The 27,517-nt window shown below is 35.3% G+C and overlaps 1 protein-coding gene across 1 annotated transcript in view; it reads right to left on the bottom strand.

Moving 5' to 3' along the window:
* Positions 1-19,178, bottom strand: part of SCARB2 (scavenger receptor class B member 2) — an 83,762-nt gene extending 64,584 nt beyond the window's left edge. The window contains exon 1 of the mRNA XM_003774311.4: positions 18,427-19,178. Coding sequence (XP_003774359.1) covers positions 18,427-18,543 — 117 coding nt within the window. The 5' untranslated portion in view covers positions 18,544-19,178. The remainder of the gene's footprint in view (positions 1-18,426) is intronic.
* Between the last annotated feature and the right edge of the window lie 8,339 nt (positions 19,179-27,517).

Below are 27,517 nucleotides of genomic sequence, written 5' to 3'. Positions count from 1 at the left end.
CTTGGTGCAGTTTTAAGCTTTAATAGAAGATGTTTGGAACACCCTGCATATAAAGGATAAATTGGGGGTAGACAGGCTTCCTGCAGAAGGTGAAACTTGAAGGAAACTAGGGGACCCAGGAAATAAAGATGAGGAGGAGAGTGATCCAGACCTCAGGGAAAGCCAGTGAAAATGCCCAGAATCAAAGTGACCCTAACGTTTGAGGCTAGGATAGGATCCCACTAGCTTGAAGGAAGTGAGGCAGTTAATGTCTGGAAGAATTGACTAATGCTTTAAGTCAGATTAAGAAAAAAATAGGACAGTGTATCCTTGTGAATTATCCAATTTTTAAAGTTTTGTGAAAACAAATTTAAAATCAACCTCATTTTTAATAAAACAAAAAGTGTTAAGGAATTCTATTTTTCTCTAATGCCCTTTCCAAAATTCTTAGAAAAGATGGTGATAGGTGCAGAAATTTAACCAAGATTTCTAGTCAAGGTAAGGGACTCTTGTCCCTCCTTCAGTACCTATCTGTTGACCTATTTAAGAACAATCTCTCAGGAGGAAGGAGAGAGAGATACGGCTGCTCAGTTCTTAAATGTCTATATAAGACATCTTTTCATTGTTCAATATTTCTACAAATATTGCCCAAAATAATCTTTAGCAATCATGCTGAAGGACAAGGGTGACTATGCCAGTTTGGAATGTCTCTCTCCAAGGTAGAAATGATTTGGGTATAGATTAATGTTAAACTAAATAAAACTTTCTAGCAGATTGGTGCCTAAACATGGAGTATTGTATCAGTATTAATATTTTGACCCTGAAAGTTGCAATCTTGGTGCCTTCTCCCAAGATGATTTCCAGTGTTAGGCTATTTATATATCTTGTTTCTTTATAATGATTTGTATGATGTTTTTTCTGTTAAGACTGTGAATTCTTGGAGAGCAGAACCTATTTTTTGTATTTCTGTGTATTCTTGAGGCTTAGCACATAGTAAGTGCCTATTGATTTGACTTGGATTTCCCATTCATTCTAATAAAATAGAGCAGGGTTTTAAAGAAGCTAACTTTGTGCTCTGTTCTACAAAAGACATTTTATTGGAAGGACAAACTCAGAAGCACTGCAATGAGGAAATCTGAAAAACCCAATGTATCATTGGGTTTCATTGGCCATAACAACATAAAGTTGCTTAAATAGTGGTGGAAACTGAGCAGGAAGCAGTTGTGGTGGAGGGATTCTGTCTTTCTGAAGGCTATATTAGAGGCTGTATTTCATCAAGGGTCAGGAAATATTAAGTAAAGCAGGATTTGTCAAGAGGATTACATAGAGTCTTATAAACCTTTGGCATTTGATTAAATAATACTTCTGATGAGGGTGTTCTAATCTAGCTGATGAAAATAAATTTGGTAGCATATAGTGATCCTCTTGATAATTTATTATGGGAGTTATTTTAGATTTTTAGAAATTAGAAAATATAAGCAGAAACAGGATGAGCAAGCAGTCTTGTTGTTTGGGTCCTGATCAGGTCTCATCTATACATTCTCATCCCATGAGCCTTTCCCTGTCTTCCTATAACTATAAATCTTTCAAAAGGGGTCCATCCCAATACGAAGGAACCTTTTTCTATCTCTTTTGATATTAAATGGATGATAATGACACACATGGCTTGTCCATCTCTTCTCCCTCTCTCATCATACCTCTTTTCTTGTTCAGGTATAAGGTGGGAGAAAGACAGAAACAGAGACAGAGAGACATACAAAGACAGACAGACAGATAGAAAGATAGGTAAGATATAGGGAGACAGAGGAGACAGACAGGGGGAGAGAGAAAAAGAGAAAGAGAGACAGGAAAACAGAGACAGAAAAATAGAAGTGGGAAGGGAAGAAAGACAGAGAGAGAGAGAGAGAGAGAGAGAGAGAGAGAGAGAGAGAGAGAGAGAGAGAATATTGTGATCTTATTGTTGGAAGTCCCAAATGAAATATAGAATAGTACCTGCTTTGCAATTTCTAGTCTTGAAGGGCAGGTTGGATGGAGGCCCTGAGAAGCTCAATAACTTGCCAAAATTACACAACCAGTATCTGTCAGGAGTAGGACTGGGTTGCTTTCTTCCTGCCTCAGGGAACAGCTCTCTATTATGTTATTCTGTTTCCTGAAGATTCCCCTTGCCTTCCTTTTCCTGTGCAAATCTTCCCTGTTAATATGTTCCAGCCTACTCATGCCCACCTTGAAACATTTCATTGTGCTTTGGATGACCAGCATATTTAATTGCTTAGAGACTCTGGTATTCTGTGACTCGGATAGCATTAATAAAAGAAATTCAAACTTTGAAAGATGACCCTCTGTTACTAGGAGGAGCGTCAGGGCCACAAAAAGTATTGCTCACTCTAGTTCAGCTACTCTATGATAGGACTAGAATATATTAGAATTCTCCCCCTCCTCCATCCCTACCCTCAACATGGGTTAAGTTATCGTTGTTGAGTCATTTCAGTTATGTCTGACTCTTCATGACTCTGGAGTTTTCTTGGCAAAGGCAGGAGAGTGGTTTACCATTTCCTTCTCCAGCTCATTTTAAGAAGAAGAATCAATGCAAACAGGGTGAAGTGACTTGCTGAGGCTCACACAACTAGTAAATATATGAGACCACATTTGAACTCTTAAAGATGAATCTTCCTAACTCCAGCACAGTGTTCTCTATCCAGTTCTCCATCTAGCTGCCTTTAGGTTGGATTAAATTTTTCCCCAAAGGCAGCAAAAACAAGACTTGATTGGTTCAGGACTGGGGTAAAGCTTAATCTATGTCTCCTTGGATCTAGTTTCCAACCTTTGGCTGAACTGATGCGGCAAGGGCAAAAATGACCCCTCCTACTTTGGGTTTGTTATTGCCCTTAGGGCATAGTAGATATCCAAAGATTATGTCAATCACCATACCCTGCCAAACTGACCCAAGATATTTCTACAGCAAGAGCATAGAGGGCCAAATCAGAGAAACTAAATGTCACTATATCCTTATAGCATATTCTTGCTACATTAGTGCTAAAACTCCCTTTTTAAAAAATGTCCATCAGTGCACAAGTGCCTCATTTCATCCCAACATTGATCCTGAACTGACAAGAAATCAGTGTTAGACCCACTCCTAAATCAGTCAACAAGCATTTGTTATGTGCCAGTCACTGCCCTAAGGACTGGGGATATTTTTTTAAGCCCTTACAAGGTGGAGTCAAAATAAAAGGGCACTCTCAAGGTCTCTCTTAAGAACTCTGGAATTGATTGCATAGTATAGGAAACACAAAGAAGTACTGAATTATCTCAGAAGAATGTGAGATGTGAAAAGTTAGAGAAGCTACTCCAAATGTTCATAGGGATTATTTGTATCCAATCTGTGGCAGAGCTCATATTGATCTGATCAGCTATAATTGGACACACTGTAACTTGATTCTAACAGTGATGTTACTTTGGTCAACCAACCACCGGGTTGTCAGAGTAAGTTGTCAAAGTCAACCAAGGACTTGGAATTGAAAAAGAGGTAAAAGACAGTCCCTATCTTCAAGGAGCTTACAATCTAATGGGTGAAACAGCATGCAAACCAGATGTATGGGATAAATTGGAGATAAAAATCTTGGAGGGAAGGCATTAAGATTAGTATGCCTGGGGAGCCTTTCCCAAGCCTTTCCTTTGCAAGCCTTTCCTTGAAGACTTTAGCTCAGACTTGAAGGAAATTGTAAAGGTGAAAATGATGAAGGAAAGTGTTTCAGGCATGAGAGACTGTTTCTATTTCCTTATAAAGCACAATGAGGATTGTGATATCAGAGTGCAAAGATGATAACTTGATTATCATTGACAGGGGAGTTTGTTATATAAATCTTAACAAATTTATTTTTATTTTTCAGTAGTCCAAAAAAATCTAAGGATTTTCAACCTTTAACTCATCTTCATGAATTCAAATTTGCCCTCAGACACTTACTAGCTGGGTGACCCTGGGCAAATCACTTAACCTTGTTTGCCTCAATTTTCCTCATCTGTAAAATGATTTGGAAAAAAAAAAAAATGGAAAACTACTCTACTATCTTTGCCAAGAAATCCCAAATGGGATCAGAAAGAATCAAACAGGACTGAAACAATTCAACAACAACATACTGCTCAATTAAATTTTATGTTTTTCAAAATGTGTGCAGTTGCTGTGGTCAATAAGATACCAATTCATTTAAAAATGCCATTATATTCACAGTCTATCAGTCATTAAGTATTTATTAAATACTTACTTTATGCCAGATACTGTGTCAAGCTTTGAAAATGCTCACAATTTCATGGGGCAGGCAAATGCAAATAACTACATGCAAACAAGTTGTACATAGGATAAGTTGGAGATAGTCAAAAGAGCAAAGACACTAATCCTAAGGGGAAATCAGGAAAAGCTCCTTCTAGAAAGGAATTTAAGCTGGAACTTGAAAAGAACCTGGAGAAAACATGACATATTGATGAGGAAAGAGAAAATTCCAGAAGATTGAAAAGTACTGAACTCATAGGAATGGAATGGAGCACATATATCATTTATATCTTTCAAAAAGAACATTATTTAAGTTCATAAAAAATCATATAGCCAAATGAAGCCAAGTGAATTTGGCTATATGATTTTTAGAGCTGTACTGGTGTTTTTCCAAGGATAAAGTAAAGTCAATGCCCATTGATTAGGAATGCCTTAATAAACTATCATGCATGAATGGAATAAAATATTACTGTGCTATAAGAAATAACCAATACATATAAGAGAAACATGGAAAGATTTACATGATCTAATTCAGAGCAGAAACAGAAAAGCAACATATACAATAGCTACAAAAATGTTAATGAAAATAATGACAACAAAAACTCAAACAGAACTCTATATTTATAATGATCAAGCTTGGCACTAACAAAAAAGGGGATCAAATGTACCTGAAGATCTGGGGAATAATGGTTTGGAACACTGCATATAACCTTAATCTAGATTGAGGTGTTGGTTTGTTTTGCCAAATTTAAGGGGAGAGCAAATATATTCCCTGGGGAAGTAAGACTTGGAAATGAAGTTGATGTAAAAACAAAAAATATAATTAAAATATAACTATTGCTTTTGCTCGCAGTATCTTACTAATTCAAACAGACAAATGATAGGCCCTTTATAAATATATCTGTGCTAACAAGACAATGTCTTAGACTCTGATGACTACAATGGATGAGATTAGTTAAGGCACTAGATTAATTTCTAAGATATTTTTCAGCTCCAAAATTCTATGACTCCAACTACTAAACCATTTAACTCCTCTTTTTTTACACAACTAATCAAAGAATTTTTACATTTAATTTTTATTTTTCTCAGCTACATATAACCAAAATTTGACATTATTTTTTAAAAATAGAATTCCAAATTCTTCCTCTCTCTTTTCATTCCTCCTTCTTTGAGAAGGTAAGCAAGCAATTTGATATAGATCATACATGTGCGGTCATACAAAATATTTCCATATCCATTCCACTTCTTAAGAGTCAATGCCTTCTTTTTCTGGCAAGATAAAATACCAACTCCTCTGTTTGATATTTATAAAGTCCTTCATAGTCTGGCTTCAATACGTGTTTCTCTAGATATAACATGCCATGATTTATTTGTCGTCGTATCTTTAATCAAATCATCCATAATACCTTAAAAAAAGCCTTTTCCCTTCATCTCTTCACCTGGAAATCCCTTCTTCTCACAGTCAAAGTTCTGTTGAAATGCCACCTTTCCTAATTTCTGCAGTTATTAATTCGCTCTTGACTTTTCATATATTCTTCTTACTTAACTGAGTATACAATCACTCCCCTCTACCTCTCTACCTTCCTATCTCTCAAACGTGCCCACAATCAAAACTAAGAGTTTTGAAGAAAGAGATTATTTTCATTTTTGTCTTTGAAATTTCTTCATCATTTAATATAGTATTCAACACACAGTAGGTGCTGAACAAATTCTTGTTGAATTGAAATGAATTGAAAGATTCCATTAAAAGAGACTAAGGAAAGTATGTTCTTCTGATATGGAGAATGGAAGGTGAGAGATATTAACTGAGGAAGTAATTTTGTTTCCATGTTTAGCAGAATTTTAAGACAAGTTCAGCCAGCTTTCAGTGAAGATCATTTATTCTGTTGAGCTTCTACTTGCTCGACTTAAAAGAAACAGCAGCCCAAGTGTACAATCTTTCAGGGAAATTGAATTAATCATCTGGAGTAGTCAGGGATTCATGATCTCTGGGACATCCATAGTCTGCTGCCATAGGGCTATCCTCTGGCTACCATGATGTTTTCTTTGTTGATGAAAAAAAAGAAGAAAAAATACCCCCTCTTTTCTTTACTAGTGTCTGAACTTATCCTTCTTTCTTTGATTTTTGCCAGCTCTGCTCCCCTACTTTTGAAGAAATCCTAAGTTGTTTAGCAAGCATATCAAGATTTAAAAATATAAGTTTAAAATTCTGAGGTATATGAGATACCCTGAAGCATATATGAAATGCCTATTATATTTTTGATAAAATACAATTAATTTAATGGAAAGAAAAATAAAAATCATTTCATAGTCAATATCTTAAAACAATAATTTTGTGTATTTTAATGTATAATTTTAAATGTAAGTTATAATACAATTATGATTACATTCCATAAATATAATTATATTTTAATTTATAATTAGAAATTATAGTTGGAATTGTTTTCTTTCATAGACACCACATTCAATGGGTGGTTCATTGAATTCAGGGGTTGGTTCCTATCTGAACCCATCTGATATTAGCTATCTCTTCCATTCATTCATTCATTCATATCCTCCATTTGCAAATTTGATCTTCCTCTAAATCATAGATAAAATTGTTGGGAAAATAAGCCCTAGAACAAACTGACAACATGCCACAGAAGTTCTTCCTTTAGGTTAATGTGCCCATTAATTAATACTCTCCTGGTTGGGTTGTTCAAGCAATTAAAAATTCACTTACGCATATTATCTTTTTAAAAATATCAGTAGATACAGATAATTCTTTTTATAAACCACAATATCCCTGTCTATTAAAAAACTAGAAAATAATCAACCTTTCATTAAAATGATAAATAGTATATACTTAAAACTAAAAGCTAATATTATATATAATGGGAATAAATGAGAATCCTTTACAATAAAATTAGGGGTAAAGAAAGTATAACTTTTGTCATCACTTTCATTTGGTATGATACTAGAAATGCTAGAGCAAATAAGATTTTAAAAAGAAATCAAGGGAATAATCCTAGGTAAAGAAAAAGTAAAACTCTCTCTTGCTGTAGAAGAACTTAAAGACTCTAAAATCAGCTTAAAAGATAAAAATAATAACTTCAGCAAAGTTGCAAGATATAAAATAAAGACACCCAAATCAATAACATTTCTTTATAATATCAATAAAACCTAACAGGAAGAAATGGAGAAATTTCATTTAAAAGAATAATAGAATGTATAAAATCTACCTAGCACAAGTTATCACAGATATGCATAAGAACCATATCAATATAATTAAGGGTATAGGAAATTAGCATTTATATAGTGCCCACTATGTGTTAGGTACTTTATAAATACAATTTCATTTGGTCCTCATAATAATTCTATGAAGTAGTGCTGTTATTACTCTCATTTTACAGATGAAGAAATTGAGATGCAATTAAATGACACACCCAGAGTCACATAGCTAGTAAAGATCTGAGGCTGCCTTTGAATTCAGTTTTTCCTTTAGGCCTGGCATTCTATCCACTGTGAAATCTTAATTAACTCTTTTTTTCCCAGAAAATTCCATAAATACAGGCCTAAATAAATGAAGAATAGTCATTATTCATGGGTAAGATGAATCAATATAACAAAAACATTCTCCTTATGTTATATATTATAGAATTGTAGAATTGGAGGGAATATTCATATTTTAAGCAATTCATATTTATGCAGCATTTTAAGGTTTAAAAAGCATTTTCTTCATAACAGCCCCGTGAAGTAGCTGATACAAAATGTCCCCATTTTACAAATAATAAAATTTAGGGCTGGAGAAAAAAAAATTCCCTGACCAAGGGCATATAACTAGTTAATGACTTAGTTGAGACTAGAACCTGTCTTTTGCCTGCTGTTACAATGCTAATTCCACAATGTTACACTGCTGGAAAGTCAGAATAAACATCCCGTGCAAAAGATTACCCAATAAAGGAAAAAGCTCCAGATTCCCACCTATCCTGACCTCTATGTCTCCTGAATGTTTCAGCAAACTCAGATTGACTGACTTTTCCTGGACTCTGGACAGACAGCTATTTCTCCCAAGTTTAGTAGAGATAAAATTGGAGTTTTTCAAAAGGGACTTTGTTTTTTATAAAAGGAGACAACAAACAAACATCTGCAAAAGCAAGAGGAAAAAATGAGTGCAGTTTTCCAGTCTTAATTTATCTAAAATTTTGGAATTTATTAGATGACTATGCATAAGAGTTCTCATCTTTGGCCTCTTGTTTCCTGTTCTTAGACTTAATTCTGTCCTATTAATCAAGAGAAAGTAGTTTGGATGGAGATGAGAATTATAGTCATTAGTTAGGACTGAAGACAAAATAATAAGTGAATTAAAAAATATTCATGGTAATTAACAGAAAATTCAAGTATCTCCTAGAATTTAGAAGAATATATTAATTTATTTATTCTACATGATTTATTATATCCTCTCTATATGATAGATATTATATAAGGCAGTTGAAATACAAAGATAAAAAGAAAACAGTATCTTACCCTCAACTTATACTCTATTAGAAATAAACAAAAGGCAATAATGACACATGGAATAATTTTTTTGTGACAATTTGATTGGTATGGCATTGAATAAGTAAATTAATTTAAGTAAGAGTATACTTTTTATTATATTGGCTCAGCCTATACATGAACAACTAATATTCTTCCATTTTTTTTAGATATGACTTTATTTATATGAAAAGCATTTTATAATTGTGTTCATATGATTCCTGGATTTGTCTTGGCTAGTAGATTCCCAAGTACTTTATACTCACTTTAGTTACTGTAAATGGAATTTCTCTTTCTATCTCTTGCTGCTGGAGTTTTAATGATATATAGAAATATTGATGACTTATGTGGGTTTATTTTCTATCCTGAAACTTTGCTGAAGTTGTTTACTATTTCAACTAGTTTTCTAGTTGTTTCTCTAAATATACCATCATGTTGTTTGCAAAGAATGATAGTTTTATGTCAATTTCCTTATTGTCTCATTCAATTTATTTTTCATATCTTATTGCTATAGCTATCATTTCCAATACAATATTTAATAATAATGGTGATAATATGCATCCTTACTTCAACACTGATCTTACTGGAAAGATTTCTAGCATATCCCCATTACAGATAATGCTTGCTGATAGTTTTAGAGAGATACTACTCATACTTTAAGGATTTATTCCTATTTTTTTGTGTTTTTAATAGGGATGAGTATTGTACTTCATCAAAAGCTTTTCTGCATCTATTGAGAAAATTGTGACTTCTGTTGGCTTTGTTATTGATGTTTTCATAATACTGAATCAGTCCTGCAATTCCTGATATAAATCCCACATGGTCATAGTATATGATCTTTGTAATATATTGCTGTAATTTCCTTGCTAGTATTTAATTTCTTGCATCAATAATTATTAAGGAAATTAGTCTATAATTTTCTTTCTCTGCTTTTGCTCTCCCTGGTTTAGGTGTAAAAATGATATTTGTGTCATAAACGATATTTAGAAGACTCCTTCTTTGCCTATTTTGAAATTGCTTGTTCTTTAAATGTTTAGTAGAATTCACTTATGAATCCAATGGTCTTGGAGATATTTTCTTAGGCATCTTATTTATGGCTTGTTTAGTTTCTTTTTCTAAGGTTTATTTAAGTATCCTATTTCCTTTTCTACTAAGTTGAACAATTTATATATTTATAAATATTTTGTAAATATTTCACTTAGCTTCTTAGATTTATTGGCATTAATTGGGCAAAACAGTTCCTAACAATTGTTTTAATTTCATGTTCATTGCTTTTCAATTTTTGATACAGAACAACTATGTAAGAAAGTGAATAAAACCTCAGGCCTAGAGTGGGGAATCTTCCCAAGTTCAAATCTGGCCTCAGATATTTACTAGCTGTGTGACCCTGAACAAATCATTTTATCCTGTTTATCTCAGTTCCCTCATCTGTAAAATGAACTGGAGAAGGAAGTAGCAAATCACTCTAGTATTTTTGCAAGAAAACTCAAAATGAGGTCAGGAAGAATTAGACACAACTGAAATAACTGAACAAAAACAACAATTTGATCAAATTTTATGTTTAATTGATGACTTTTAATTTATCCTTTTGCTCATTATTTAGTGGTATATCCAAATCATTGATCAATTACTTTTGTCTATTTTATTGATACAAGTTTAGAGTAAACTAAGTAAAGTAAGAAATTTAAATTTTCCCCTAAATTCTAATTTGGCTGGGTCCCATAAAATTTGGTATGTTTTCTTGTCATCATTTTCTTTAATGAAATTATTTATTGTTTCTCTGATTTATTTATTTTTAGGTTAGGTTAGTTTCCAATTAATTTTTAATTTATGTTTCCAAGGCCTATTACTGATTATAATTTTTATTGCTTTATGATCTGAAAAGAATCCATTTATATTTTTATTTAATATTTCTGCTTTTCTGCACTTGACTGTGAGATTTTTATTCCTTAATACAAGATCAATCTTTGTAAGAGTGCTGTGTAGAGCTAGGACGATCAGTTTCTATTTGATCAGTCCTACAAATCCACAAGGTTTTGGAGATATTAAAAAGATGAGTATCTAGGGAGAAATGTGCCTTAACGGCAAGTTAATTGTCTTGCTTTACTCTTATCATGCAAATAAGGATATCCTAGACTTAAATTATTTATTATGTAGGAAATGTCTATTTTGTATCTAAAGTGATTTTTTTCTCCCTCTCCTAAACATTTAATACTAATAACAATAGCTAGCTTTAAAATTTGCAAAGTCCTTTTATCATATTTGATATTTACAGCAATGGGGAGGTAAGCACTATTATTCTCCCCATTTTGTAGCCATGAACACTGAAACAGGCAGAGGTTAAAATGACTTGCCCAGCTCATAAGTATCTGAGGCTAGATATGAACTCAATTTTTCCTGATTCTAGGCCCAACACTGTATTCATCATGTAGTTGCCTGTTGATGCTTGGGGTTTTTAGCCCCCAAAATTTAGGACCCTTCCACTCTTAGCTTTACCAACTCTAGAAAAAGGGCCTGACCTTTTACTGTTCTGGAAGCTGGCCAGTGAGAGCTGCTGCAGGGCTTCTCCTATCTATAAGAGCTGTCTTTCTCATCTACCCCTACAGCCGGGGCATTGGTTGTTGCTGGGTTACCTGGTAATACTTTCTTTCATTTAGGTATAAAAGTACCAGAAAATGATAGAAAGCTAACTTGACTGTAGAAGAAAAAATGGGAAAATAAAAATGCATATGATCCTTGAATCATTTCATCAAAATGGCCTCACTGATATTTAGGTTATTCCCATGAGATGGATGTAGGAGAGATGATATTGCACCCATTTAGTAAATGAGAAAATTGAGACATAAAGCAATTAAGAGCATTGCCCAACATCTTGAGAAGTCATTGTGTGTGGCCAAGAATGAGAAAAAAAGTATAGCGATTCTTAATATTTTATACACTAGGCTACATGAAAGCCATCCTTAGTCCTCTGTTTCTCAATAGTAATATGGATCCAAATGGAATATTTTTTACATCTGTAAGGTTCAAGATTTTCCCCCTCTGCGGCAATTGGGGTTAAGTGACTTCCCCAAGGTCACACAGCTAGAAAGTGTTAAGTGTCTGAGGACAAATTTGAACTCAGATCCTCCTGACTTCAAGGCTGGTTCTCTACCTACTGCATCACCTCGCTGCCCCTCAAGATTTTTTTTAATCAAAAATTTGAATGAAAGCATACTAGGATGCTTGCCAAATGAGCAAATTATTCCTCCTTCTCTTCACCATCTCTTATTCTCTTTCTCTTCCCCCTTTTCTTCCCTTCCTCCTCCTCTTCCTCTCCTTTTCTTCTTCTTTTTTCCCCCTCCTCCTCCTTTTCCTTTCCTCCTTTTTCTTTTTGTATTTCTCCTTCTCCTCCTATTTCTCTTCCTCTCTTTCTCCAAATAAATGGTTAACATGTTGGATGATAGCATCAAGATTCGAAAAGATTTCAGCAGCTAGTAAGATCATCAAAGGTATAAAGATTAAAAAAAAAATTTAAATATCAGTTTAAGTCTTATTCTTGGGTTAAAAATGATCAAACTTCATAAATATATCACAGGAATAAGGAAAAGGGAATAAGCATTTATGTAATGTTTATTACGTGCCAGTCACTGAACTAAGCACTTTACAAAGATTGGGAAAGTGTGCCTTTATAACAATAATGTGGCCACATGACAAGATTTCGGGTGAACAACGATGAAGTGAAAAGATTGTGAAAAATCACAATGAGGCATTATCCCTGCCTAAAGGCACTTTTACCGATGAGTAAAGGTCATAGACAAAATCCAAGTATGATTTTGTGACATATTTTGGGAAGGAGCAATATTTAGAGACAGAAGGAAGGGGGAGAAAGCAGGAGAGAGCTGAAGATAAGGAATGTTGAAGGAATCCAGGAGTTAGGGAAATGCCTGAGGAATAAAACTGGGAGGGAGGGGGAGGGTCTGAAGGATAAAATCAGGTTGGAGAGATACTTCATGGATAAGGACAAAGTCAGAGGAGAGCTAAAGAAACAAAATAAGGAGAGATTTGGGGAAATGGTTCTCAGAATGAATTAAGGGATTTCGGTCTTAAGGAAAGGACAAGCTGGCTTGAGTTCCCATCAACAATTATTATAAAAAAGGCCTAGTAGTTTCAGAGGGCCAAAGCTCAATGTGAGACAAAAGAACTGACACAGTAAAATCCCAAGTGACCTTAAACTGTATTAAGGGAATGTGGTACCCAGAAAATGGGAGACAATTGTCTTTGGCTCTCTGCCTGGATCAGACTACTTAAAATATACTTTGTGCAGTTCTGAGTTCCAAATTTTAAGCAAGACATTGACAAACTAGAGAAAACTCAGATCACAGTAGTGGAAAATGCAAATTCCTCAATGTACTTGACAATGTAGCTTGCAAAACTGTATACCTCAAGATTTCATGAATTAGAAACAGAACAAGAACTAATTAGGGGTTAAGAAGACCAGGGATGATTTGTCTGGGAAAAGATTTAGGACAGATATGATAGCTGACTCAAGTGTTTTAAGGGTTTTTTTTCTTATTTTTTATTTTTTACATGAGACAAGGCTTATTCTCCTTGGCCTCAGAAGGCAAAACTAAGAATAATGATTGAAAGTTGTAAAGAGACTGAAATTTCAGCTTTGATAAAAGATGCTAAACATAAGACTGATCCTAAAGTAAAATGAATTATTTTGGGAAATAGTGGATCTTCTAGGAGAAGTTAGATAAATATTTGCTGGGTACATTATGTCAGGGATTCCTTGACTAATTGATCTTGGGATAGTTTGAAAATTCAGATCTATGATGATAAGTGGATATTTGTAGAGAAAAAGGAGGGATGTAAAGGCTTCTTAGTTGTCCTTTAACATTTTAAGTTGCTTTTGAGGAAAGATCATAAATTCCCATGGACCCACGGGTCCAAAATAGAATTTATGATCTTTCCTCAAAAGCAACTTCTCCAAATATCCTTATTTCTCCTCTTCCTCCTCTTCCTCCCTCTCTTTCTCCTCTTCCTACACCTCTCCTCCTCCTCCTCTCCCCTCTCCCTTTCCTTCTTTTCTCCTCCTCCTTTCCTTCTCTTCCCCTCTTCTATTCTTCTTCCTTCTCCTATTTCTTCTCTCCTCTTTCTCCACTCACAACCCAATCCCACTATTAAAAAAAATAATGGGAGCTTCACCCAGCCAACTTCACCTCTGACTTCCTTAAGGCAGTGTGATCTCCCCATCCATGAAATTTAACTGGACTCTAAATCTGTCTTGTCTCTAATTCACCCTCCAGATTAATTGCCAAACTGCCTTTCCCAAAACAAATCTATTGCTCCAGGAGAAAATGCAAACTTCTCAACATACTTGATAATGTACCTTGAGAAACTGTACTTCAAATAAAATATCCCATGTCCATATAACTTCCAGGTTTACAACCAGAGTTCCCTCCTTATCTGGAACAAAATCTTTCCTCATCTTCACTTGTAAGAATTCTGCCATAATTCTCTAATGCAGGGCCTGAGGGCCACTTCCAAAATTAGGCCTTTTCTAATTCCCCATTTGTCAATACTTTCTCCTCATAGCATTCCTTATTTATTTCTGTACTTGGAATAGATAGAACATAAACTTTTAGAGGGCAGAGATTGTTAGATTTCTTTCTTCCTATCACAAAACCTAAAACACTGTTGTGAACATAGTAGGGCCTTAATATGCTTATTGAAGTGCACAATGAAAATATGTAAATTATTGTCAGTTCAGTCAGTCCTCGAAGGACAACACTTCACATTTTACAAAATGTCATGGAACTGGGCATGAATAGTAAAAATAATGAGCACTGAATTAGAGCTGGAGGGACTGATGTCACTTTAGTTTCTAAACTCCATGAAGACTGGGATTAGCTTTTTTAAACTTTGAACCCCATCTAACACCTTATAGGAGTCACTTAATTCTAGTTCTGATATTTGTCAGTTAGGCAACCAAAAGTATTTAAAGTGCCTACTACAATCCAAGCACTGTCTAGGTCCTAAGGATCTAAACACAATAACCATACTTATCCATAAGCCTTTTCTGCAAAATGAAACCAGTACCTTTATTTGGGCCTTACCCATCTCAAAGGATTGTTATGAGTCAAATGATTTGTATTTTTAAATACTATGATAGAAGGGAGGGCATGAACTTTGCTCTCATTGGAACTGACTTGAAGAAGGAATAACACACACTCAATTGGCTGTTGAAATTTATCTTATCATAAAGGAAAGCAGGAGAGGAAAGGAATAAGAGAAGAGGGAGGAGCTGATAAAAAGGAGAGCAGACTGGGGGAGGTAAAAGTCAGAAGTAAAACACTTTTTAGAATGAGCAGAGTGAAAGGAGAAAGTAGGATAAATAGGGGAAATAGGACGTAGGGAAATCATTACTGTGAAAAAACATTTTTAATATCAAGTTTCTCTGATAAAGACCTCATTACTCATGATAAAAACGGAGTCAAAATTATCAAAATAAAAGCCATTCCTCAAATGATAATCAATGGATATGAACAAGTAGTTTTTAGTCAAAATAATCAAAACTATCTATAATTATATGAAAAAATGTACTAAATCACTGTTGATTAGAGAAATGCAAATTAAAACAACTCTGGGCTTCCACCCCACAACTATCAGATTGACTAACATGACAGAACAGGAAAATGACAAATATTGGCAAGGATGTGGGAAAATTAAAACATTAATGCAATGTTGAAGTTGTATACTGATTGAACCATTCTGGAGAACAATTTGGAATTACGTCCAAAGAGCTATAAAACTATGCATAGTCTTTGACCAAGCAATACCTCTACTAGGTCTATATCAAAAAGACATGAAAAAAAAAGGAAAAGGACCTATATGTACAAAACTATTTATAGCAATTCTTTTAGTGGTGACAAAGAATTAGAAATTGAGATTTCTACCATTTAGGGAATGACTAAACAAGTTGTATGTGATTGTGGTAGGATAGTATTGTGCTGTAAGAATAATGAGCAGGCTGGTTTTAGAAAAACCTAGAAATATTTAAATGAACTGATACAAAGTAAAATAAGGAAGATTAAGAGAACAATGCACACAGCAACAGCAACATTGTATGATGATCTCATAACTCAGCTATCCACAGCAATACAATGATCTAAAACAATTGTGAAGGACTTTTGATGAAAGGTGATGTCCATCTCCAGAGAAAGAACTGATGGAGACTGAATGCAAATTGAAGATACTTTTTTTTAATATTTCTTGGAATTTTTTTCTGTGTTTACTTTTACAGCATGACTTACATGGAAATATGTTTTGCATGTCTATACATGTATAATCCATGTCGAATTGCTTGTCTTCTCAATGAATCAGGTAGAATTTGAAACTCAAAATTTGAAAAAATTAATGCTAAACTTGTTTTTACAGGTAATTGGGGAAAATATTACATAAAAAACTATTATAGGAGATATTTAACAGTGGTTGAGTCAAACTGAAAAATGAAAGATTAAAAAATTCAAAATATTATGATAATGTTTGTTGAATTAAACTGAAACATGGGAGACCAAAATTTCAATCACTGGGATAAGTCCTTTGAAAGCTCCTTATGAAGCGCGTAGTAGGATTTCCACTTTAACTAGGACAGACAATCAAGGCTTTGCTCCAGAGTGCCAACATTGATACCATTTCGGTTACTAGACTGCCTCTGTTGCCTCTCTTAAGCCTGGCTACTTCTGCCCGTTCTTCCTATCACTTTAGCACTCCTGTCCTAGAGCGTGACTTTCCTCATATTTCATGCATATCACCAGATAGAAAAAATATTGCCACACAATATAGATACTGTACAGATGCTCTTGGGACTGCACTTCAAGAAATGCCCCATCAAGAATAATTCTCAAAAACAACCAAACATCTCGAGTCTACTGTAAAGAAAAGGACCCAATGAGTAGAAAATTTTCCAGTTTCAAGAAATATCCCCTTAAAAAATTTCCATGTGCAATGTGTCAGTAAAGTGTTTGTTCCAACAAATCTAGGGAGGTTTTGAGGGTTGGAAAGCGAAAGTTAGAAACTGAAGTTTGAAGCCCAAACTTCATAGACTAGATGCCTAACTACAAACTGCTAACATTACTTCTCTGAAGAAATCATGGAAACACTGATTTAGAGCAGAGAGGGAACTTAGAGGTCATCTAGTCAGTTCTTTTATATGAAGGATGAATAAACTGATATTCAGATAGGGTAAGTGATTTGTGCAAGATAAAAGACAGTTTCCTTATATTATTTTTGATCTATTAAGGTGAGGGGGAGATGATAAATACTTATGCTACATACTTCATAGAGTGCCTTGGCAACAGCACACTGCTAGACTTGGAGTCAGAAAAAATTAAGTTCAAATCTCATATTAATTACTTAATAGAGCCACTGGGCAAGGGGCAACCCCTCTGGGACTCAGTTAACAACTCAAGTAAAATGAAGGGGTTGGTCTTAATGAACTGGAAGAACCTTTCCAGTTCTAAAGTTATAATCTTGTGAAATTCTGGGTTTTGCAAACTCTAGACCATGCATTTGAGTCATTATCAAGAAGTTTATGCTTGAAGGAAAATTAAAGTTTTGAGCAAGAGCCACAAGGAACATTGGATCAAAGCAGCCTAAAATTGACAAAATATAGGAACAGTTAACTCAGGCACGAAGTCAACAGACAAGAAGAATGGACAGAAGTCCTCCCTCGCTTTCCGTTGGCCAAGAGGAGGAGTCAGCTTTTGCAGCCCCACATCCCAGTTCTACTGGATTGCATTGGGGCAGAATCTCAGCTGGTCTGTTCATTTCCCACTCCACCCCATTCACCCTTCCCCCACTCTCCCGACAAAAACAAGAATACACTAACTAGTGTTCAGAGCCTCCCCCCCCCCCTCCCTCCCACCCTAAGTTGAAAGGCCTGTTAGCCACCAGAACAACCGCAGTCACTGCGCTGGGTTTTGATTTCGTTCTTTTGTTGTTTTTTTTGGTTTCATGTAAGGTGACGTTAGGGTAGGGGAGGAGGGAAGTGCTGTAGTTGGGGGGGGGGGGGGAGAGACGGGGAAAAGAGAGAAGATTAGCAGACCCGAGAAAAGACTAGAATGAACGGATGCTTTCCGGAAAAGTGTAAAACACACATTTCTATTTACCCCTACCACTACCACTAGCAAGTCAATGAGTCTGACTTAATGACTAACCTCATGATAAGAGCGGAGAAAAGAGAAGAGGACCGACCCTTGGATGTCCCTCACAATGCATCCTTCCCCAATATACCTCAGCTGCTGGCCACTGAGAGACTCCCCCCGAACGAAGAGAGAGGATAGAAATTCGTATCCTATAGTGGAACTGCAGCTTCAGGAGGAGGAGGAAGAGGAGGGTGTGTGTGTGTGTGTGTGATCAAGATCTGGGGACCGAGGGACACTCCCGTCTTCTACAGAGGCGGGCAGCAGCAGCGATAACAGTATTAAGAGGGAGTGAGGTACCAGGACCGAGTAACATCGTAGCCCTTACAAAAAGCAGCAGGGGAGTGGGAAGCATCAGAACCTGGGGCTGGAGGGACAGTCACTTCCCTATAGGGGAACAGGCTGTGGGGCGCCTTTCGGGGTCCCTCTGATTAGCCTATCACTTCACTTCACGGCCCAGCGCGCCCATCTCATCTCACCCACCTGCTCAATTGTTTGGTCCACAGCCTTCTGGAACACGCGGGCCACGAGCAGCGTGACACTGCAGACCAGCAGGAGCAGGGACAGCGTCCCCACCACGTAGAAGCCGCACTTGGCCATTGCCGGTGCGCCAGGAGCTAGCTGCCTGCCGTGAGCAGCCCAAACTGCTGCGTCCTCGGAGCCCAATGGCCGGGAGCTGGATGGAGCCCGGCCCCCTCGACCCTCGCTGGCCCCGCGCAATGACCTCGCCTACGCTCTCCCGTCCGGCCAGGCAGGCTAAGCTTGGCGGAGCTGAGCTGGCGTTTCAGGGAGCCCCGGGGGGTGAGCTGCAGGGTGGCGGGGACCAAGCACGTCTGTGTTCTTGGTTTCGGTTTCCTAAAAAAGCCCTGATGAAAAGAGGGTGATCCGCATTCCCAATGAACTTGCAGGAGGCGAGCAGCAGGCCAGCGCAGCAGCTTGGCCCGGCTCGGCCCGGCCGGCTTCCGCCCCGCTGCAGACGCCACAGAGAGGGCAGCAGGCAGCGAGCAGAGGCTGTGCACGGAGCAGCAGCTAGGGCGGCGGCGGGGGAGAGCCGGAGTGGGGCGGGGAGGGAGCCTGGGAGGCTGAGCTTTCAGTCATGTGCCCCGCAGTGACGGCTTCTGGGGCGTGCGGGTAAGTAAGCACCTTCCCAGGGCCACTGGGATAGCCGCTAAGTATTGCCTACCCTGGCTACCAAGCTGCCCCCGACTGTCCCATCCGAGTGCTCCAACCTAGGGGACTCCCCCTGTGCTGGAGGATTGAACAAAGAGCCGTGGGCGTGGCTCTTGGAGGAGAAAAAGGGGTACTGTGACCAACTGCCCACATCCTCCTTCCTCACGACTTTTACTTTTATACTTAGGAACACAGGTCCTAAAATGCTATTTTGCAGAGAAGGGGGCAACCAGAATTAGTAGAAAGCCTTTCCTTCCCTGGGAATTTCTTATAATAAAAAAATCACTGATCCAGTATCTATCTCTAACCGAGAATCAATAAATCCTAAATGTAGAAGTAATAGGGACCTTAAAGGAGGGAGGGAGGGAGGGAGGGAGGAAGGAAGGAAGGAAGGAAGGAAGGAAGGAAGGAAGGAAGGAAGGAAGGAAGGAAGGAAGGAAGGAAGGAAGGAAGGAAGGGACGGAGGAAGGAGTTGAATTTATTTCACATTTATATATATATACAAACACACATATAAGAGAGAGAGAGAGAGAGATCAGCTAGTCAGAAATCCGAGTTATATCAAATCCCTGAGACTCACCCTCTTTAGGGGTTGTCTTGTCAAAAATCCTAGTCATGTCCTTGAGGTTAAATTTTCCCTATAAAAATCTATGTATGGGCCATCCCATGGCAACTCTACCTCTTGATATCTTTCTCCTTACCCCTCCCTCATGCTGTGTGGAATTTCCATTACTCCAGTTTCTCAACCCCCATTTTCCTCCTAATGGCTAACTCTTTCAGGATGCTAAGTCCCTTTCAGGATTTAGTGTGCCAGCTAAAGATCCCCAATCTCATGGGGTGCTCACTTTCTACTGGATAATTGTGAGTTCCACTGAGTCTTTCATATGCTCTCCCAATTCTATTTCATATTTATAATTTCTGGTGTCTATTGGATCCCTTCAGTTTTGTCTATAACCTATGCTGCTAAATAAATCTACCTTTTGTTAAAAATAATGGCCAATGTGAATTCTTCACATGATGGAACCCCAACTTTTGGTGCCTATCATCATCTGGTGTCTACATCACCCACATCACATATGTACAGTGTCTAGCATGTAATATGTTTAAAATGTTTTTTATTAACTAATTGATAAATATAAATAACTATAAAGCACAATAACATGTAAGTGCTGGAGAAAGATGCAATGTACTACTGGAGAATGGTTGATGATCAGAAAAGGATACTTTCCCTGTGGTTTAATCTAATTTCCTCCTGCTAGGAATGCGACTGGAAAGATTATAATTGCCAACCTTATCATTCATACTGTATTACTGTAGAGGGCAGTACCATCGTCCTGGTCCCTCAAGTTCACAATCTATGAGTAGTCCTGTATTCCCCACTATTTCTAATCCCTACACCCGTATCCCTGTTGCCAAGGCCTGCCCATTTCATCTTTGCAACATCTTTTCAAGATGAAGATACTTCATCTTTTCTGCTTTAACACTCTAGAACAGATCTTCAACATCTTATGCCTGGATAATTGCAAAATCCTGCTGATGGTCTACCTGTCTCAAATCACTCCCCAACTTGTATTCTATTGAGCCACTTAGGTGATTTTTTTTTAATAAGCTGAGAATCTACTCCTTTATTCAATAAACTGCAGTGTCTCCTATCACTTTCAGGAGCAAATACAAAATGATGCTGTGTTTGATTCTCCTGCTATCATTAGAGTCTTCTCTCACTTAAACAACTTAATCCTAAGGAGTTAATGCAATAAAAATCATCAAATCATGGAAAGTACAAATAATTTCATTAAAATAATGACAACAATGAGATAACATACCCAAAATTTGGGGAATCCAGACAAAGCAACCCTTAGAGGAAATTTTGTTTTCTAAATACTTTTACCAGCAAGAGAGATAAAGAACAGATCAATAAACTGGATGAGCAATTTAGAAATTCTGAAAATCAAAGAAGAGATTAGTAAAATTGAAGGCAAAAAAATTCAATTTAATGAATAAAGTTAGAAGTTATGAAAAATAAGATGAAAACCAAATTACTAGTATTAAAATGAAAAAGTTCACAATAACTGAACCAGATATAGATTTTATTTTTATATTTTTTAAAAATAGATTTTTTTATTAATTGTTTACCCCCAAATGCAAAAAAAAAAAAATTACCATTCATTTTAGAAAGCTTTTTTGCATTCCCAATTTTTCACTTCCAACCCTTCCCCTTCCTTAAGAAGGCAACAATTTATCAATTATATATACAAAATCATACAAAATATATCTTCATGTTAGGTATGTTACAAATGAAAACACAAACAAAAAAATCAAGAAAAATAAAGTAAACAACGGATGTTTCAATATGCATTCAAAGTTTATCAGTTCTGTCTCTGAAGGTGGATAGCATTTTTCATCATGGAATCTTTGGAATTATCTTAAGTCTTTCATAGTTGATCATTGTTACAATATTGCTGCTATTGTATACAATGTTCTCTTGATTGTGCTCACTATATTTTTCTTGAGATCATATAAGTTTTCCCAGGTTTTTCTGAAAACATCTTACTCATCATTTCTTATAGACACTATAGTATTCCATCACTATTGTACACCACAATTTGTTCAGTCATTTTCCCATTGATGGATATACTCTCAGTTTTGAATTCTTTGTCATCACACACATACACACACACACACACACACACACACACACAGCTACTAGAAATATTTTTGTATATATAGGATCTTTCCTTTTTTATTTAATCTCTTTGAGATATAGATCTAGTAATGATATTGCTTGATCAAAGTTATACACAGTTTTATAGCCCTTTGGGCACAATTCCAAATTATTCTCCAGAATGGCTGGATCAGTTCATAACTCCACCAACATACATCAGTGTTACATTTTTTCTTTATCTACATTCGCCATTTCCATCCTCCCCCCCCCCCCCCCCCCCGCTTTTTTTAATCATGTTAGCTAAACTACTAAGAATGATGGGGGAGTGACAGAGTTGTTTTTATTTGCATTTCTCTAATCAGTAGTAGTGTAGAGCATTTTTATCTAATTGTTGGTAACTGATTTCTTGTTCTGAAAATTGTTCATTCAAAGTCTTTTACCATTATTTATTGGAGACTGGCTATTATTTTCACAAATTTGTCTCAGTTTCCTATATATTTAGAAAATGAGAGAAAATTGCTGTGGAAAATTTCCCCCAGTTTTCTGCTTTCCTTCTAATTTTGGCTGCATTAATTTTGTTTATGGAAAAGCTTTTTAATTTTATGTAATCAAAATTGTCCATTTTATTTCCTACGATTTTCTCCATCTCTTGTTTGTTCATGAACTCTTCTCTTATAGATGGGACAAGTACATTTTCCCATTCTTTCCTAATTTACATATCTCACTTTAAATAATTTATCTACTTTGACTTTATCTTGGTATTCAGTGTAGGATGTTGGACTATGACCAGTTTTTGCCAAAGTGCTTTCCATTTTTCCCAGCAATTTTTGTCAAATAGTTCTTACTCCCAAAATTTGGATCTTTGGTTTTATCAAACATGAGGCCCATTTTGGTCATTTACTACTGTGTATTACATATCAAATCTATCCCATTCATCCATCATTGTATTTCTTAGCTAATATCAGATTGTTTTGATAATTACTGATTTGTTACATAGTTTGAAATCTGGTACTGTTAAGCCATCAGATACATGAAGGCCATACCTTCACTCCCCCTCACCCCCATTTTATTGCCTTCTTATTCTTTGCCTTTTGTTCTTCAGATGGATTTGGTTATTTTTTCCTAACTCTTTTTTTTTTTTTTCTGAGACAATTGGGATTAAGTAACTTGCCCAGGGTCACACAGCTAGGAAATGTTAAGTGTCTGAGAACAGACTTGAACTCCAGTCTTCCTGACTTCAGGGCTGGTGCTCTATTCACTGTACCACCTAGCTGCCCCTTTTTTTCTAACTCTACAAAATAATTTTTGGTAGCTTGACTAGTATTTTACTGAATAAATAAAATAATTTAGATAAGATTACATTCTTATTACATTGTCTTAACCTACCCATGAACAATATTTCTTCAATTGGTTGGATAACTTTATTTGTGTAAAAATAATTTATTGTTTATCATTATTATTATTTGTCTCTATTTGTATGAAAAATATCTTGTAATTGTGTTCATACAGTCCCTGGATTTGTCTTTGGTAGACTGCCAAGTATTTTATGTTGTCTTTAGTTATTTTAAATGGAATTTATCTTTTTTCAATTGAATTTTATTAAATTTTTGCTCAATTATATACTGATAAAACTGACAATCTAAGTGAAATGAATGAATATTTATAAAAATATAAACTGCCCAGATTAATAGAAAAGAAATAATTCTGATGATTGAGGTTGTTGTAGCTGTCTTTAAGAGCTCAAAGCATATGAGTAAGCCCTTTGATCTCAGAGCAAGATGAATGAAGCAGGAGACTCATAGAATATAAAAAGAACTCTAGTTTATTATGCAGTATAGCCTTCTTGATATACATTTTTGCAAGCCCAATCAGCATGTGAACAGTAGACAATCCCCAATCACCATTCAGAGAAGTAGCTGGTGGGCTTTTTGTATGCATGGTATCTGCCAATGAGAGGAGAGCCAATCCAGTAATTCAGCAATCCTCTCACAGGTGAGAGGCCCTGTCAAGGCATCCCTGTTTACATAGCCACTGGCTATGACCCTCGGGCTTATTTGTTCCCATGATCACAAATCACTGCTTTTTGCTCAACTAGGGCTTTTCTGCAAAGTTTTCAGAAAACTTATTGTGCACCAAAGGTCAAGGTGGCTTCTGTATTCCCTCTCAGCAAAATCCCATAGCTTAGAATGAGGTGGGGTGAGTTATTTTATATCCTGCAACTTTGATAAAGTTGTTCATTGTTTCCACTAGTTTTTAAATTGATTCTCTAAAGTTCTCTAAGCATACCCTCATATGGTAGGCAAATAATGATAGTTTTATTTCCTCACTGCCTATTTTTATTTCAATTTTTTTGTCTTATTAGTATGATTAGCATTTGTAGTATAATATACTATTTTAATAGTAATGAAAATACTTTACTTTTGATCTTTTGGGGAATGCTTCAAGTTTATCCCCAGTACAGATAATGTTTGCTTTTGATTTTAGATAGATTCTTTTAAGAAAGATCCCTTTGATTCCTATCCTTGCTTGTGTGTTTTTTTTTTAATAGGAATTGGTGTTATATTTTGTCAAAAACTTTTTCTGAATCTATTCATATAATCATATGATTTTTGTTGGTTTTGTTATTGATTTGGTCAATGGTGCTGACAGTTTTTCTAACATTGAACTAGGCCTGAAATTCCTGGTATAAATTCCACCTTGTCATAGTGTATGATCTTTGTGATATATTGCTGTAACTTACTTTGCTAGTATTTTATTTAAAATTTTTGCATCAGTATTCATTAAGGAAATTGTTCTAAAGTTTTTTTTCTCTGCTTTTCTTATCCCTGGTTGAGATATCAAAACCATGTTTGTATCATTAAAGGAACTTGTTAGGATTTCTTCTTCAAAATAGTTTACATAGCATTGGGATTAATTGTGCCTTAAATGTTTGTTAGAATTCACTTGTAAATCCATCTGGTGGTCCTAGAAACTTTTTCTTAAAGAATTATTTCATTTATGCTTTATTCAATTTTGCTTTCTCAGATACACTTATTTAATATTCCATTTCCTTTTATGTTAATCTGGGAAGTTTATGTCTTTGAAATATTTATCCTTTCCACTTAGATTATCAATTTTATTGGCACATAATTGAGCAAAAAACTTCATGTAATTGCTTTAATTTCATCTTCATTGGTGGTACATTCACTCTTCATTTTTGATACCAATAATTTGGTTTTCTTCTTTTTAATCAAATTGACCAATGGCTTGTATATTTTATTGTTATTTATAAAAATCATCTCCTCATTTTATTTATTAGTTCAATTTTTTAAATTTCAATTTTATAATCTTTCTTTTGATTTTCAGGATTTCCATGTTAGTGTTTGAGGATTTTTAATTTGTTTTTTTTCCCTCGTTTTTTTTTTTTTTTAGCTACATGTCCAATTTATTAACCTGCTTTTTCTCTATTTTTGAAGTAAGCATTTAGAGACGTACACTTCTTCCTATGTATTGCTTTGATTATGTTCCACAAATTTTGATATGTTGTCTTATTATTATCATTATGTTCTTTGATCCACCCATTCTTTAGGATTAGATTGTTTAGTTTCTTTTTAAAATTCAATTTTATTCATTTATTTTTGTTCCAATATATATTTCAGACTATCTCTCTTTCTCTCCCCATACTGCACTAGAGAAGGCCACCATTTAAAATATATACATATATATGTATATATAGACATATATGAAAAACTATACTGTGCATATTTCTATTTATCCAGTGTTTTTTTTCTCTGTAGGCATATAGCATCTTTCTTCATAGATCTTTTGTAATTTATTTGAGTAGTTATAATAATGAGAATAATTTATTCATTTCTTGTTATCCTTCAAACAATACTGCTATTACTGTATACAATGTTCTCTTGTTCTCCTCATTTCACTCTTCATTATTTCATGCAAGTCTTTGAAGACATGGATCTTCCTAAAATTAACCTGCTCATCATTTTTTATTGAATAATATTATTCCATCAGAATCATATACCACAACTAGTTTAATCATTTCCCAATTAGTGGGCATCCATTCAATGTCCAGTTCTTTGCCACCACAAAGAAAGGTACTATAAATATTTTAGAACACATAGATTCTTTTCCTTTTTTGCTGAATAATAGACCTAATAGTGATATTTTATTGTTGAGTCAAAGGGTATACACAAAGAGTTATAAAACTCAATAAAACCAAAATGATTGAATCAGTTCACAATTCCACCACAATGTATTAATGCCCCAATTTTTCCAAACCTCCTCCAAACTTTGTCATTTTCCCTTTCTATCATTTTAGTCAATCTAATAGGTATGAAATGACTTCTCAAAGTTATTTTAATTTGAATTTATTTAATTAATATTTAGATTTTTATATGATTAAATATAGCTTTGTTTTCTTCATTAAAAATTATTTGTTTATATCCTTTGATTACTTATTGATTGGGAATGAGTCATTTCCAATATGATGTTTCCAATTAATTTTTAATCTATGCTTCTATTGTCTTTTATTGAATGTGACTTATTGCATTATGATCTGAAAAGGGCATGTGTAATGCTGCTTTTCTTGTATTTGGTTGTGAGGTTTTTATGCCCTAATACATATATTTTTTTGTGAAGGTGCCATAGTCATATAAGAAAAGCTATACTCCTTTCTATTGCCATTTAGTTTTCTCCAGAGGGCAATCATATCTAACTTTTCTATGATTTCATTAATCTCCTTAACTTCTTTCTTATTAATTTCATGGTTATATTTCTTTAACTCTGAAAGAGAAAAATTAAAGACTACCCTCCACCATTATAGTGTTACTGTCTATTCCTTTTTTCTTTTCATTTAAATTTTCCTCTAAAAATTTGTATGTCTGGATGCCCATAAGTTTGGCAATGGCTGAATAAAGTTATGGCATATGAATGAAATGGAATATGATTGTTCTATAAGATATGATCAGCAGGATGATTTCAGAAAGGCCTGGAGAGACTTACATGAATAGATGCTAAATGGAGTAGAACCAGGAGCACATTGGACACAGCAACAAGATTATTCGATGATTAACTTTGATGGACTTGGCTCTTTTCAACAATGAGTTGATTCAGACCAGTTCCAATAGACTTGTAATGGAAAAAGCCATCTGCATCCAAAAAGAGGATTATGGACTAGATGATCACACAACATAATATTTTCACTTTTGTTGTTGTTGTTTGCTTGCTTTTTTTCCTTTCTGATTTTTTTTCCCTTTTTGATCTGATTTTTCTTGTGCAGCATAAATGTAGAAATATGCTTAGAAGAACTGCATACTTAACATATATTGGATCACTTGCTGTCTGTGGGAAGGAGGTGAGATAAGGAAGGGAGAAAAATTTGGAACACAAGGTTTTGCAAAGGTGAATGTTTAACGTTATCTTTGCATATATTTGAAAATAAAAAACTATTATTAAAACAATAAAAATTTATATGCTATGCCATTTGGTACATATATGTTTAGTATTGATATAATTTCATTGTCTATGATTCCTTTTAGAATGACATAGTTTCCCCGCTTATCCTCTTTAAATAGGTCTGTTTTGGCTTTTGCTTTGTCTGAGATCATGATTGCTACTTCTTTCTTCCTTTTTTATTTTAGTTGAAACATAATAGATTCTGTTCCAACCCCTCCCCACCCCACCCTACCCCTCTTTAAGTCTATGTGTGTTCCTCTGCTTTTAAGTGTGTTTCATGTAAACAGTGTT

The sequence above is a fragment of the Sarcophilus harrisii genome, chromosome 6 (assembly GCF_902635505.1).
Source record: "Sarcophilus harrisii chromosome 6, mSarHar1.11, whole genome shotgun sequence".
In the NCBI taxonomy this organism is placed as follows: Eukaryota; Metazoa; Chordata; class Mammalia; order Dasyuromorphia; family Dasyuridae; genus Sarcophilus; species Sarcophilus harrisii.
This window is presented reverse-complemented; position numbering and strand designations above follow the sequence as displayed.